The 12801-nt window shown below is 47.8% G+C and overlaps 2 protein-coding genes across 2 annotated transcripts in view; one reads left to right on the top strand and one right to left on the bottom strand.

Moving 5' to 3' along the window:
- Positions 1 to 10890, bottom strand: part of USB1 (U6 snRNA biogenesis phosphodiesterase 1) — a 39028-nt gene extending 28138 nt beyond the window's left edge. The window contains exons 1-7 of the mRNA XM_089678902.1: positions 10806 to 10890; positions 6656 to 6862; positions 5838 to 5899; positions 5589 to 5766; positions 3484 to 3545; positions 2509 to 2573; positions 1335 to 1367 (exon numbers count right to left, since the gene is read on the bottom strand). Coding sequence (XP_089535028.1) covers positions 1335 to 1367; positions 2509 to 2573; positions 3484 to 3545; positions 5589 to 5766; positions 5838 to 5899; positions 6656 to 6845 — 590 coding nt within the window. The 5' untranslated portion in view covers positions 6846 to 6862; positions 10806 to 10890. The remainder of the gene's footprint in view (positions 1 to 1334; positions 1368 to 2508; positions 2574 to 3483; positions 3546 to 5588; positions 5767 to 5837; positions 5900 to 6655; positions 6863 to 10805) is intronic.
- Positions 10891 to 11355: 465 nt separating this feature from the next.
- Positions 11356 to 12801, top strand: part of CNGB1 (cyclic nucleotide gated channel subunit beta 1) — a 66972-nt gene continuing 65526 nt past the window's right edge. The window contains exon 1 of the mRNA XM_089678917.1: positions 11356 to 11893. The gene's annotated coding sequence lies outside the window, so the exon portion shown is untranslated. The remainder of the gene's footprint in view (positions 11894 to 12801) is intronic.

Raw genomic sequence — 12801 nt, 5'->3', positions numbered from 1 at the left:
AGGTAAGTGTTTCGGCTGGTAGGAAGTAGAACACAACAACATATGAAATATTTGCCAGATGGAATGTCTGTAGAGCCTCATCTGTCTCTATGCAATGGCAAGAACTGAATTACCTGATCTGATTAGCACTTTTGTATTTCCAGGAAGAGATGTTATATGGGCAGCATTGTCCTGTTTTGCAGACCTAACATCCAATATGTGAGCAAAGTGTCTGCTTTGATTAACAGCAACTCTATAATTTCTGCCTATTCTCTGATGTCTGTGTGGTCACTACAAATAAGGTCTCAGGTCATAGTTGGGTATCTTAGGCATTGTCAGACTCTTGGGTCATAGTTGCTGCTGTCAGGTCCTGGTAGGGGCTGCCAGGTCATGGTTGGGAGTCTTTGGTTATATCTAAGGTTCTCAGTTCATGGTTGGGAACTCTGGAGTCAGAGCTGTTGGGTCATAGTCAGGGTTCTTGGATCATAGTTGAGACTCTTGGGTCGAAGCTAGGGCTCTCAGATCATTTTTAGGGCTCTAGTCATAATACTGGGCTTTCTGTTCACAGTGTTCTTGGGTCATGGTCAGGGCTCTATGGTCATGACTGGGGCTCTCAAGCCATTGTCCTAGCTTTTAGGTCCTGGTTGGGACTCTCAGGCCATTTTCAGGGCTTTTAGATCATGGACAGGACTCTCAGGCCATGGGCAGGACTCTTGGGTTAAACCTCTTGATTGTGGGCTCTGAGGTCATGGTCTGGGCTCTTGGGTCATAGTTGCTGCTCTCAGGTCATGATTAGGGCTTTCAGATCATGGTTGAGGCTCTCGAGTCATGCTTTGGGCTCCTGGGTCATAATAAATAGCCCCTTGATTCATTGCTTGTGTTACTAGTTATAGGTAGGGATCTCTTGGGTCATAGCCTGAACTCAGAGGCCTTCGTCAGGACTGTTCAATTTTGGTTGGATCTCTCAGCCATGATTGGGGCTCTTTTGCCATAGATGAGACTCTCAGGCCATGGTCAGGGCTCTCTGGCCATGGTCCAGACTCTCTGGTTGCGGTTGGGACTGTCAGGCCATGGACAAAGCTCTTGGGTCATGGTGGGACTCTCAGGTCATGGTTGTGGATCTTAGATCATGGTAGGGACTCTCAAGCCATAGTCTAGACTCTTAGATCATGGTTGAATCTCTCAGGTCATGCATGATTGGGGCTCTTGAGTCATAGTTGGGACTCTCAGGACATGGTCGGGACTCTCGGGTTGTGGTAAGGACTCTCAAGCCATTGATGAAGCTCTTGGGTCATGGTGGGACTCTCAGGTCATGGTCAAGTATCTCGGGGCAGGATGATGTAAGTTGAACTTACCTATATGATGATTCAAATGAACGAAAAGTGTTTCTGGAAGAAAAACATGCACATTAATGAGTGTTAGTAGATATGGAATCTCCTGTGTCTTGTTCAAGATTCATTTGGTGCTGACATTCCCTGTAGTGCTGTACACAGGAAAAGCAGGGTGACTGAATACCATTATAATGTTACTGCTGATATTCGGTGCACAGAAGGGGTAGGGAGTGTGAACATGCCCCTAAATATTTTTTTTACAGAGGACACAGAGGGAAATGAAAACATTAAAGTTGTTTTCTTTTTTTTACTTTTGGATGGAGTATGGAAGCACTAGACCCCCTGCCGAGTTTACTGCTATCTGAGGCTCCATGAGAGAGATTTCCTTCACTTCCTGTAACAATGACATTGGTATCACCAGACAGACAGGGATTTATTTACTAAAGCTGGACTGTGCAAAATCAGGTGCAGATAGAAATCAATCAGATTCCAAGTATAATTGCCAACGCTTAATAGATCAAGCTAAAGTTAGAAGCTGATTGGCTATCATGCACACCTGCACCAGATTCTGAGTGCTCCAGCTTTAGTAGATCTCCCATCACTGTGACAGAAGACTAAAACAGTGCGTGTTCACACCATGCTGCAGAGATGTCAGTTTTTCTACATGCATTCTGCAAGGGCACAATGAAATCAATTGTTCTCTATGTGTCCTGTTCACACCACATCACTAGTATCACCTGCAGAATTTTTCTGCGCAGGAATCTGCCACGTGTATAAAACTCATTATAGTGCGCATGTAAAATGATGTCTCTGCAAGTGAAATCTGTGCATCAGTTTCCATCAGTTTTTCTGCATGTATAAGGTGAACAAGGCTTTGTGCAAGATTTGTATTGTTATCTGTGTCCCTGGTTCAGATTTTTCTCACAATTCCTGTCCATTTACAAACTGTTGTCATCAGAACAGAAAGTGAGAGTAAAGCTCTCTAATGGATCCCCAGATAGGGGAATCCATTAGATCCCCAGATAGGGGAATACACCTGACTAGAGTTCTAATCCTTCCCTATTCCTTCAAAAACTAAAAAAGGTTTTGCTGGACTTAAGCTTTAGTGACTTTATTGTACAATATACCACCGACAGCATCCATAGAGCTGTAAAAATGGGTAAAATGGGTAAATGAAGCCCAAGCAATAGCGACTTACAGTGTGTCAGCAGGCAGAGGTGACTGTCCTGTTGAGTCCAGGGATGGTGTTTGGTGAAGGCAGTACTACAGGAAAAAATGGGGAGATTGCTGTATGCATCATTTACTGTAAATCACAATACACATCACAGGTGGAGAGATCACCATACACAGCAAAGATGGGAAGAACCCCGTATACATCCAAGGTGGTAGATCACAGTACACATCACAGGTGGAGAGATCACCATACACAGCACAGATGGGAAGAACCCTGTATGGAACCCCGTATGCATCCAAGGTGGTAGATCACAGGTGGAGAGATCACCATACACAGCATAGATGGGAAGAAACCTGTATACATCACAGGTGGAGAGATCACCATACACAGAACACATGAAAAGAACCCCGTATACGTCCAAGGTGGTAGATCACTGTGCATATTACAGTTGGAGACCCCACCATACATAGTACAAACAGGGACATCACTGTACACATCACAGGTGGAGAGATCACCATAGACAGCACAGATGGGAAGAACATCATATACATCCAAGGTGGTAGATCACTGTACACATCACAGGTGGAGAGATCACCATACACAGCACAGATGGGAAGAACCCCGTATGCATCCTAGGTGGTAGATCACTGTGCATAGTACAGTTGGAGAGACCACCATACATAGTACAAACAGGGAGATCACAGGCAAAGAGACCACCATACATAGCACAAATGGGGGTCACCATGCACATCACAGTTGGGGAGATCACTGTACTGAGCACAACAGGGGTGCAGACCTGGGAACTAGGTGCAGAGATCTCACCGTTAGAGTCCCCGAAAGAAAGAAGAAACCAGGAATTTGAGTAACTGGCAGGTGAGCAGTGATCAGTACTGTAGGTGCAGCTCAGATTTGTGTTGGTTATGAGACAGGTCCACATTCTATAGCTTTAGCAAGATATCAACAGGCTGGGAGACACGTCATGCTACATAATTCTCTTACCCTCCAGGAATGGGTCACGGTAGGGTTCAGGTGTCGTACGGCGTATCCACTGTACCCGAGGACTGCATGAGATAAAGAAGGTCAGTGATGGAGTGTAAGCTCTACTGTCCAGTGTAGCTAGAGTGGTGGTGGTGACAGACAGGAGACACCCTGGGCAGTGAAACCTGGATGTGAGTAGAAGTATTGGGGGGGGTGTCTGTATGTAGGGGTAGGATCTGTGTGCAGGGGTGGGGTCAATGTGTAGGAGTGAGGTCTGTGTGCAGGGGTGGGGGTCAATGTGTAGGAGTGAGGTCTGTGTACAGGGGTGGGGTCAATGTGTAGGAGTGAGGTCTGTGTGTAGGGGTGGGGTCAATGTGTAGGAGTGAGGTCTGTGCGCAGGGGTGGGGTCAATGTGTAGGAGTGAGGTCTGTGCGCAGGGGTGTGGTCTGTGCACAGGTGAAGTGGAAGCCTATTACAGTTTGTCTCAACCAGAGGAAGGGGGTATGGCTGGGAACACTTCATAATGATAATGTCTGCTCCCCATTGAGCTCTGAGCGTGGAATGGGAAACCTCACAGGAACAAGGAGTCTTCCATTGCTGACCTCTTGAAGATGCTAGTTGCTTGGCTGTCATGTTAATCCAATGTATGGTACAGCAGATGATAACTGTACCAGTCCAAACTCAGGAGTAAGGGGGGGAGGCAAAGCCTTCTATAGACATAGTCAAGTACTCAAACCAGATATGCTTTATTAGATTATGTAATCAAAGCCATCATGTTTTGGGGTTTTAATCTATTTGTTTTCATCAAGGCTATACACAGATTATATTAAATTGTCCCGTCCAACATTCCTTCCCCATGCCCTTTACCCCTTTTCATTTCTCCTTCCTTCTTCCCTTTCTTCTTGCCTCCTCCCCCTATTTCCCTTTACCTCTGTCTTCTGCTTTCTTCCACTTTGTCTTTCCCATCTCCTTCTCCATCCCCCCTATTCCTCCACCTCATTCCCTTCCATTTCACCCCTAACTTTCCTTCTATTCCTCCGCTTCCCCTTTTTCTCTTGCCCTTCCCTTCTCAATTATTGTTCTCCTATATGTTCCCACTTTCCCACACCCTTCTCCCATTCCTGTCCTTCACTCTCTCCCCCTCCTTTCTCCTCCCTTAACTTCCTTTCCGTTGAACCTCATGTGCCCCCCCTCCCATTCCTCCTTTCCCTTCCCTCCCCTCTCATTCCTTCACCCTTTGCTCGCACTCCTTCAGTTCCTCGTTCCTCATTCCCCCATCCTTTTTCTCCTCTACCCTCCCATCCCCATTGTTCCCCATTCTCTCTCCTGTTCTTTCTCTCCTGCCTTTCCTCTCCCTCCTTCCATTCCTTTTCTCCCCTCTCTTCCCCATCCTGTTTGTCCTCTGTTCCTTCTCTTCTTTTTCCTCTCCGTTCCCCCTCTGTTTATCTTCTCCCCTTTCCCTCTCCCCTCTTTCCTCTCTCTTCCTCCTTTCCCTTCCTCTTCTCTGTCCTCCTCTCCTCTTCCCTCTCTCTTCCTCCTCTCCCTTCCCCCTGTCTGTCCTCCTCTCCCCTTCCATCTCCCTTCCTCCTTCCATTTCTCCCTCCTGTTCCTCATCTCCCTTCTCTTTCCTCTCCTCTTCCCTCTCTCATCCTCCTCTCATTCCCCCTTGCTGTCCTCCTCTCCTCTTCCCTCTCTATTCCCTCCATCTTCCTCCTCTCTCTTCCTGTCCTCCTCTCCTCTTTCCTCCTCTGCCCTCCCCCTTGCTGTCCTCCTCCTCTTCCCTCTCTCTTCCCTCCATCTTCTTCCTCTCCCTTTCCCCTTCCTGTCCTTTCCTCTTCCCTCCTTCTTCCTCCTATCTTCCCCCTGACTGTCCTCCATCTCCCCTTCCTCTTTCCCTTTCTCCCCACTGTTCCTCATGTCCCCTTTCAACTTCCTTCTCCCTGGTTTCCCCTGCCTTCCCTTATCCCCTCCTAGTCTTCATCTCCCCTCTCTTTCCTCTCCTCTTCCCTCTCTCATCCTCTTCCCTCTCCCTCTTCCTCCTCTTCCTATCCTTTTTCCCTGCTCCCTTCCCTGCCCTTCTCCTGCATTGTGTGTATAGAAGGATGTTCCCTGTGTTGGTCACTCACCATGTCTCTTTAGGTCCCTCAGTTGGAATTCACCACACGACGAAACACATCGGGACCAATCTATGGCAGCCTGGGTCAGGCTCAGTCCGTCCCCTGGTGTCACCCCAGGAATCTCAATGTGCCCCATAGACCGTGATCTGTATTGCCGGGAAACCTCCCTGCCGGTGTCTGTGACCTGCTGAGATAGAAGATCGTAATTACAAGATGGCCGTCCAGGAGATAACAGTTCTGACAAGAATGTGCACTCACCAGAGACGGCAGACTTGGCTCAGCTGGCTCAAACGTTACGAATCTGGCATTACAGAAGTTTTCTGATAGAGAAAGTCATAGTTAAGACAAGGCTGGATCAATGGGACCCATTTTTCAATGTGTTTGAAAGACAAAGTGTATGTTACTCCTAGCAACCAAATTACCTGAGAGCCCGCCATGATACAAATGGCTGTCAGGAACTCTGGTGGGAAGATAATGGCACACCTACCACTGCCATTACTAGAGGCTCCATCACCCCTTCTGGATTATAGGTAATGCAAAAGATCAGGTTCTAGGTGGACAGGCTCATGTTTGTTTCAAATGGGCTTTGCATTTTCATACAGGTCTATAGGGTTGCAAAACCTCTTTTAGGAAGGTCAGGAGGTCAACCAGAAGACGATCGACTGGAGGTCAGCTGCAGGTCAGAAGGAGGTTCACTCCAGGGAGGGTAGGTCAGCTGCAGAAGAAAAAAAACTCAAATCTGCAGATCAGAAGAAAGCCAGGTCAGGAGGTCAGCCAGAAGAAGATCTACTGGAGATCAGCTGCAGGTCAGAAGGAGGTTCACTCCAGGGAGGGTAGGTCAGCTGCAGAAGAAAAAAACCTCAGATCTGCAGAAGGTCAGGTCAGGAGGTCAACTGCAGATTAGAAGGAAGTCAACTGCAGGCCAGAACATTGTCAGCCCCAGATCAGAAGGTGGTCAACTGTAGGTCAGGAGGAGGTCAACTGCAGGTCACATGCACGTGTCAATGAATTGTGAATGATCTCAGAAGCTTCACAAACTGATGCAGTGAGGACAGGAGGTCGTGTATGTGTCTCACCAGGCGTACAGGGTGTACTGCTCCGGCTGTGCTCCTCACTTAGCTTGTGCCCCACGCTGTCCACTTCCATCTTGCGAAGAGTGGGCAGCATCGGGTGGTACAGCGATTGCTTCACTCCTGCCAGCTTGTACAGTGGTGGCTCCCGGTGAATAGCCGTATGGTGCCTGTGCTGATTCTGTGCGAGTGCCATGGCGTGACGAAGGACACCTGGAAAGGAAGCATTCAGATTATGCCTGCCCAATTGCTCAGGCACCACCCCAAGGCTGGCGCTACCACTAGGCAAACTAGACTGCCGTCTAGGGCACAGTCACATCCGCTGGTTTCCCTACTCTCCGCCATAGCCGAATCTAGGTGGTGCTGGGCTATGCCCCCCAGATTTCAGTTGTCCCCCCTAGACTGGCCTTTCCATGGCCACTGTACATGGCCGCTGAGTGCCTTCCTCCATCTCCACATTCATAGCGGGAACAAGCGGACAGCAGCCTGGAGCAGTGAAGCCTGCAATGGAGAAATGACAGGAGAGAGCTGGGAGGTGCAGGCTGTGCTGTCCTCTCCCGTCAGTGGAGTGATCCCCCATAAAGTAGATGATGCAGGATCACCCTTACATTGGAATGTTTAGTGTTTGATTAACTCCCTGGCTCCCTGCTGCCAAGAGATGAATGGTCAGGAGGAAGAGCACAGCACAACCCGCACCTCTACCTGGTTTCCCGCCTGTATGTTTGGGGGGGGCTTACAGGCCAAGGGAACTGTACACAGTGATAGGAGGTTTGTGCAGGAGGGGGGATGGGGGCTGGATGGGGCTATTTGTGCTGGGTAGAGTAATGGGGATGATGGGGGGGGGGGGGTTGTGCTTGGAGAAGGAATAGAGGGATATGTGCTAGGTGTAGGAGGGAAGTTTTGGGGGGAGGGGGTTTGGGGGGATTTGTGCTAAAGAGGGGGTATTTGGGTAAGGTGGGAGGATTGTGGGAATTTGTGTTAGGAGAGAGGATTTGCTTTAGGAGGGGGGAATGGGGAGGGGGGGATTTGTACTGGAAGGGGGGATTGGGGAGAATTTGTGATAGAGGGGATTGAGGGGGATGTGTGCTATCAGGGAGGATTGGGTTGTGGGGGGATTTCTGCTAGGATAGGGGATTGGGGGGGGGGGATTTGTGCTAGGAGAGGAGATTGGGAGGAGGATTCTGTTTTGAGGGGGGATTTGAGAGAGAATTTTTGCTAGGAGGGGGGATTGAGGGGAATTTGTGCTAGGAGGGGGGATTTGAGGGGGACTTTTTGCTAGGAGGGGGGATGGGGGGGGGGAATTTGTGCTAGGAGGGAGATTGGGAAGGGTTATGCTAGGAGGGGGATTTGGGTAGGGAGGAAGGACTTGTGCGGTTGCGGTAGGAGGAGGAATTTAGGGGGATTTGTGCTAGGAGTAGGAGGGAAGTTTTTGGGGGGGAGGGGGGGTTTGTGCTAAAGGGGGTGTATTTGGGTAAGGTGGGAGGATGGGGGGGATTTATGCTAGGAGGGAGGATTTGGGGGAGAGAATTTATGATAGGGTGGAAAATTTGAGGGTAAAGAAGATATGTGCTAGGATGGGTGAAGGGGGTTTGGGGGGATTTGTGCTAAAGAGGGGGTATTTGGGTAAGGTGGGAGGATTGTGGGAATTTGTGTTAGGAGAGAGGATTTGCTTTAGGAGGGGGGAATGGGGAGGGGGGGATTTGTACTGGAAGGGGGGATTGGGGAGAATTTGTGATAGAGGGGATTGAGGGGGATGTGTGCTATCAGGGAGGATTGGGTTGTGGGGGGATTTCTGCTAGGATAGGGGATTGGGGGGGGGGGGGATTTGTGCTAGGAGAGGAGATTGGGAGGAGGATTCTGTTTTGAGGGGGGATTTGAGAGAGAATTTTTGCTAGGAGGGGGGATTGAGGGGAATTTGTGCTAGGAGGGGGGATTTGAGGGGGACTTTTTGCTAGGAGGGGGGATGGGGGGGGGGAATTTGTGCTAGGAGGGAGATTGGGAAGGGTTATGCTAGGAGGGGGATTTGGGTAGGGAGGAAGGACTTGTGCGGTTGCGGTAGGAGGAGGAATTTAGGGGGATTTGTGCTAGGAGTAGGAGGGAAGTTTTTGGGGGGGAGGGGGGGTTTGTGCTAAAGGGGGTGTATTTGGGTAAGGTGGGAGGATGGGGGGGATTTATGCTAGGAGGGAGGATTTGGGGGAGAGAATTTATGATAGGGTGGAAAATTTGAGGGTAAAGAAGATATGTGCTAGGATGGGTGAAGCAGCACTACAGGTAAGTTTTATTTTGTAGGGGGTGGGGGGGGTGCAAGTAGCTGGTCTTGTCTAGGGTGCAAACTAGTCTATCACTGCCCCTGCCAGTACCCCTCCATAAAGGAGAAGATGCTAAACAATGATGATCAGCAGCAGAAATCTCTGACAGAAAACTTTTCAGGATATAATTCAGGGATGAAAAACATTTTAAAGAGAACTGGTCAGGAGAGGCCATTTTTAAAGATGAGGGATTGCTGTTGTGCTTTTATTCCCAAGTATTCTCTCCCTGTTTTAGATTTAACAGGTCAGCCCAGGATCAGGGTGTAAGGACCACATAAAAGGCTGTCCTGTCTTCTGCCTGTCAACTGCTGTTTTATAGGCAGGGGTCACACATGGAGACATTATTTCTGTATAGATCGGGGACGGGGCCACAAGTAGGGGAAGTGATCTCTGTATAGATTGGGGGGGGGGGGGGTCTGTCACACATAGGGGATGTAGTCCCTATATAGATGGAGAGTTATACATAGGGGATGTGATCTCTGCATAGATGGGGGGGTCATACATGGGGAACATCATTCTTGCATAGATGGAGGGTCACATGTAAAGGATGGAGGGGGTTACATATAGGGGATGTGATCTTGGGAGGGGGTCACATGCAGTGAATGATAATATGGAGGGATCACATGTAGGGGATGTGATCTCTGTATAGATGGGGGGGTTTTGTCACACATAGGGGATGTAGTCCTTATATAGATGGAGAGTCAGTCGCATGTAGGGGATATGATCTCTCTATATATGTGGGGAGGTAGCACATAGGCAGGGGCGGACTGACCATTTGGAAACTCGGGCACTGCCCGAGTGCCCAGGGTCAGTAGGGGGCCCCATGAGATGCTCCTGGTACCTTTTTCATAGGCTTTTTTGAGTTTGGGCAAGGACACAGGGGCCCTTATTGCCCGGGGGCCCCATGAGTTGTCAGTCCACCCCTGCACATAGGGGATAAAATGTTTGTATAGATGGTCGATGGGGTCACACATAGGTGATGTGGTCTCTGTATAGATGGTCAGTGGGGTCACATGTAGGTGATGTGGTCTCTGTATAGATGGTCGGTGGGGGTCACATGTAGGGAATGTGATCTCTCTACAGATGGGGGGGGGTCACACGTAGGTAATGTGGTCTCTGTATAGATGGTCGGTGGGGTCACATGTAGGTGATGTGGTCTCTGTACAGATGGTCGGTGGGTTCACATGTAGGTGATGTGGTCTCTGTATAGATGGTCTATGGGGTCATATGTAGGTAATGTGGTCTCTGTATAGATGGTCGGTGGGGGTCACATGTAGGGAATGTGATCTCTCTACAGATGGGGGGGGGGTCACACGTAGGTAATGTGGTCTCTGTATAGATGGTCGGTGGGGTCACATGTAGGTGATGTGGTCTCTGTATAGATGGTCTATGGGGTCATATGTAGGTAATGTGGTCTCTGTATAGATGGTCGGTGGGGGTCACATGTAGGGAATGTGATCTCTCTACAGATGGGGGGGGGGGTCACACGTAGGTAATGTGGTCTCTGTATAGATGGTCGGTGGGGTCACATGTAGGTGATGTGGTCTCTGTATAGATGGTCTATGGGGTCATATGTAGGTAATGTGGTCTCTGTATAGATGGTCGGTGGGGGTCACATGTAGGGAATGTGATCTCTCTACAGATGGGGGGGGGTCACACGTAGGTAATGTGGTCTCTGTATAGATGGTCGGTGGGGTCACATGTAGGTGATGTGGTCTCTGTATAGATGGTCGGTAGGGGTCACATGTAGGGAATGTGATCTCTCTACAGATGGGGGGGGTCACACGTAGGTAATGTGGTCTCTGTATAGATGGGGGGGTCACACATTGGGGTCTTTTTCTCCTTACCTGCTGTGTTGTGGTCGGTCAGTGCAGCTCTGTTCCGCTGTCTGTGTTTGCAGTGTCTCCTGGTGTCGGTTGCTTGGCGATGGGGTCATTGTTCTGCAGATAATGGTGAGAGAAGGTTGGTGAAGGAAGACATTTGTTATATTCTGAAACGCTTTCGGCTGGACGCATTTACATCTCTTGAAATAGTTTTTACAAAAATCCTTTTTATTTCAGATATAGATCAGTGTGTATATATATATATATATATCTCCACATAAGTCAGTTCCAGATATATGAATTCATTGATCATCCAAGTTCTGTTCAGCCAGTTTTGTGATCCGTACATTCTGACAGACAGCCAGGGGATTATCAATGAAAAACAGTATCTAAAATTGTGCCCGTCTGAACATCTGACATTGTATTTTATGCCCTGTTCAAATTTGGGAGTAGCAAAAACACGGGCAGAAATTCACAAAAAACGTGTGACGCACTTGTGGTGCAATTATTTCTTAATGGCCCCCCAAACGCAGAAAGCAGTCACGCATTTTGCCTTGTGTTTTTTGCGCAACAAAATGTGCAAAAAACACAAGACGCAAAATGCCCTTGGCTCATTTCCAAAATTTGGTGCATGAGCTTCGCAGGTAGGTCCTATATACATTTATATATTATATATAATGTATTGTGCATATAGATCCTCTAAATGTGTATATATTTTACATACAGTGCATTGTACACAGAGATCCTATAAATGTATATATATTATATAGTGTATTGTACATAGAAATCCAATAAATGTTTATATATCATCTATAGTAGTTATAGTTTGTAGGCAAGTTCCATAGTATACACCCGGATCAGGGACATTAGCCGCCAGTGACATATTAGGGCCAGAGAGAAATCCTTTTCCCTGAGGTGTCAGTGATGGGATCAGACAGTGATCAGCGGTGTCAGCAGAGGTAGGATTTAGTCAAGGACGCTCCTCCTGCCTGTACAGCCCTGGTACTGCCAACTGGGTCACTCGCCCTGCACTCCACACAGGTGAGGGGGACCGGTGCCCATCTGGGGGTGGAGCCTCAATCTATACCTTACATAGAGGGTAGATATACAGGGTAAGTGTGAAATGTATGGATGGAATGTATCTGTGTGATGTCTGTGCAGTATACATGGATGGAATGTACTTGTATTAAAGGGATAGACTCTACCAGTGATGTGCATACAGGTCAGAGACAGATATGTGCAGTATAATAGAAGAGTATGAGTCCAGCACCAGAGCATCATGAGGTTAAAAGAATCACTTTATTTTTTCGTCAAGGCTTAAAAAGGAATCAATTGATGTAGACAGACATGTTATTATATGTTACTAGAAAGTACAAACGATTCCAGATAGATAATATATTATTATTATACAGGATTTATGGCGCCAACAGTTTGCTCAGCGCTTTACAATATTACGGGAGACAATACAGCAACAATACAGTTCAATACAAGAGGGATAGGAGGGCCCTGATCCTTGGAGCTTACAATCTAGGAGGGAACTATGTAATCTACTTGTGTATATATACTATATGCTGTACATTATAAAATGAACCTGTGCTCCGATCATGTACAATATTTACAGATTCTGAACATGCAAAAAATAACGACATTTTGAAAAATACACATATGTGTAAACAAGAGCATTTACACATAATAAAGCAGTGCACAGCATATTCTGTAAAGCATGTCTCAATGGGCAAAGTTTTGTTGCAGCTGTGGCTCCCGGGTGCCACAACAACAGATGTATTGTAATACACCTCAATATATGGTCGTGTATAAGAGTCCTAAAACTAGCCCTCATTCATCTCTGTATATACAAGCATTGTGGAGAAATAAATTTCGAAGTTCACAATAGTAGTGTTTTTCTATTAGAACAGATCATGGCAGCCTGCCAGCCTTCTAATGTGATCACACAGCTAATGTTTCTATGAGATCATGGTAACCTGTGGCCCTCTAATGTAAAGGCACAGCAGAAGTTTCT

The sequence above is a fragment of the Staurois parvus genome, unplaced genomic scaffold (genome assembly GCF_062004578.1).
Source record: "Staurois parvus isolate SC_StPar_1 unplaced genomic scaffold, SC_StPar_1.0 ptg000211l, whole genome shotgun sequence".
Classification (NCBI taxonomy): Eukaryota; Metazoa; Chordata; class Amphibia; order Anura; family Ranidae; genus Staurois; species Staurois parvus.
This window is presented reverse-complemented; position numbering and strand designations above follow the sequence as displayed.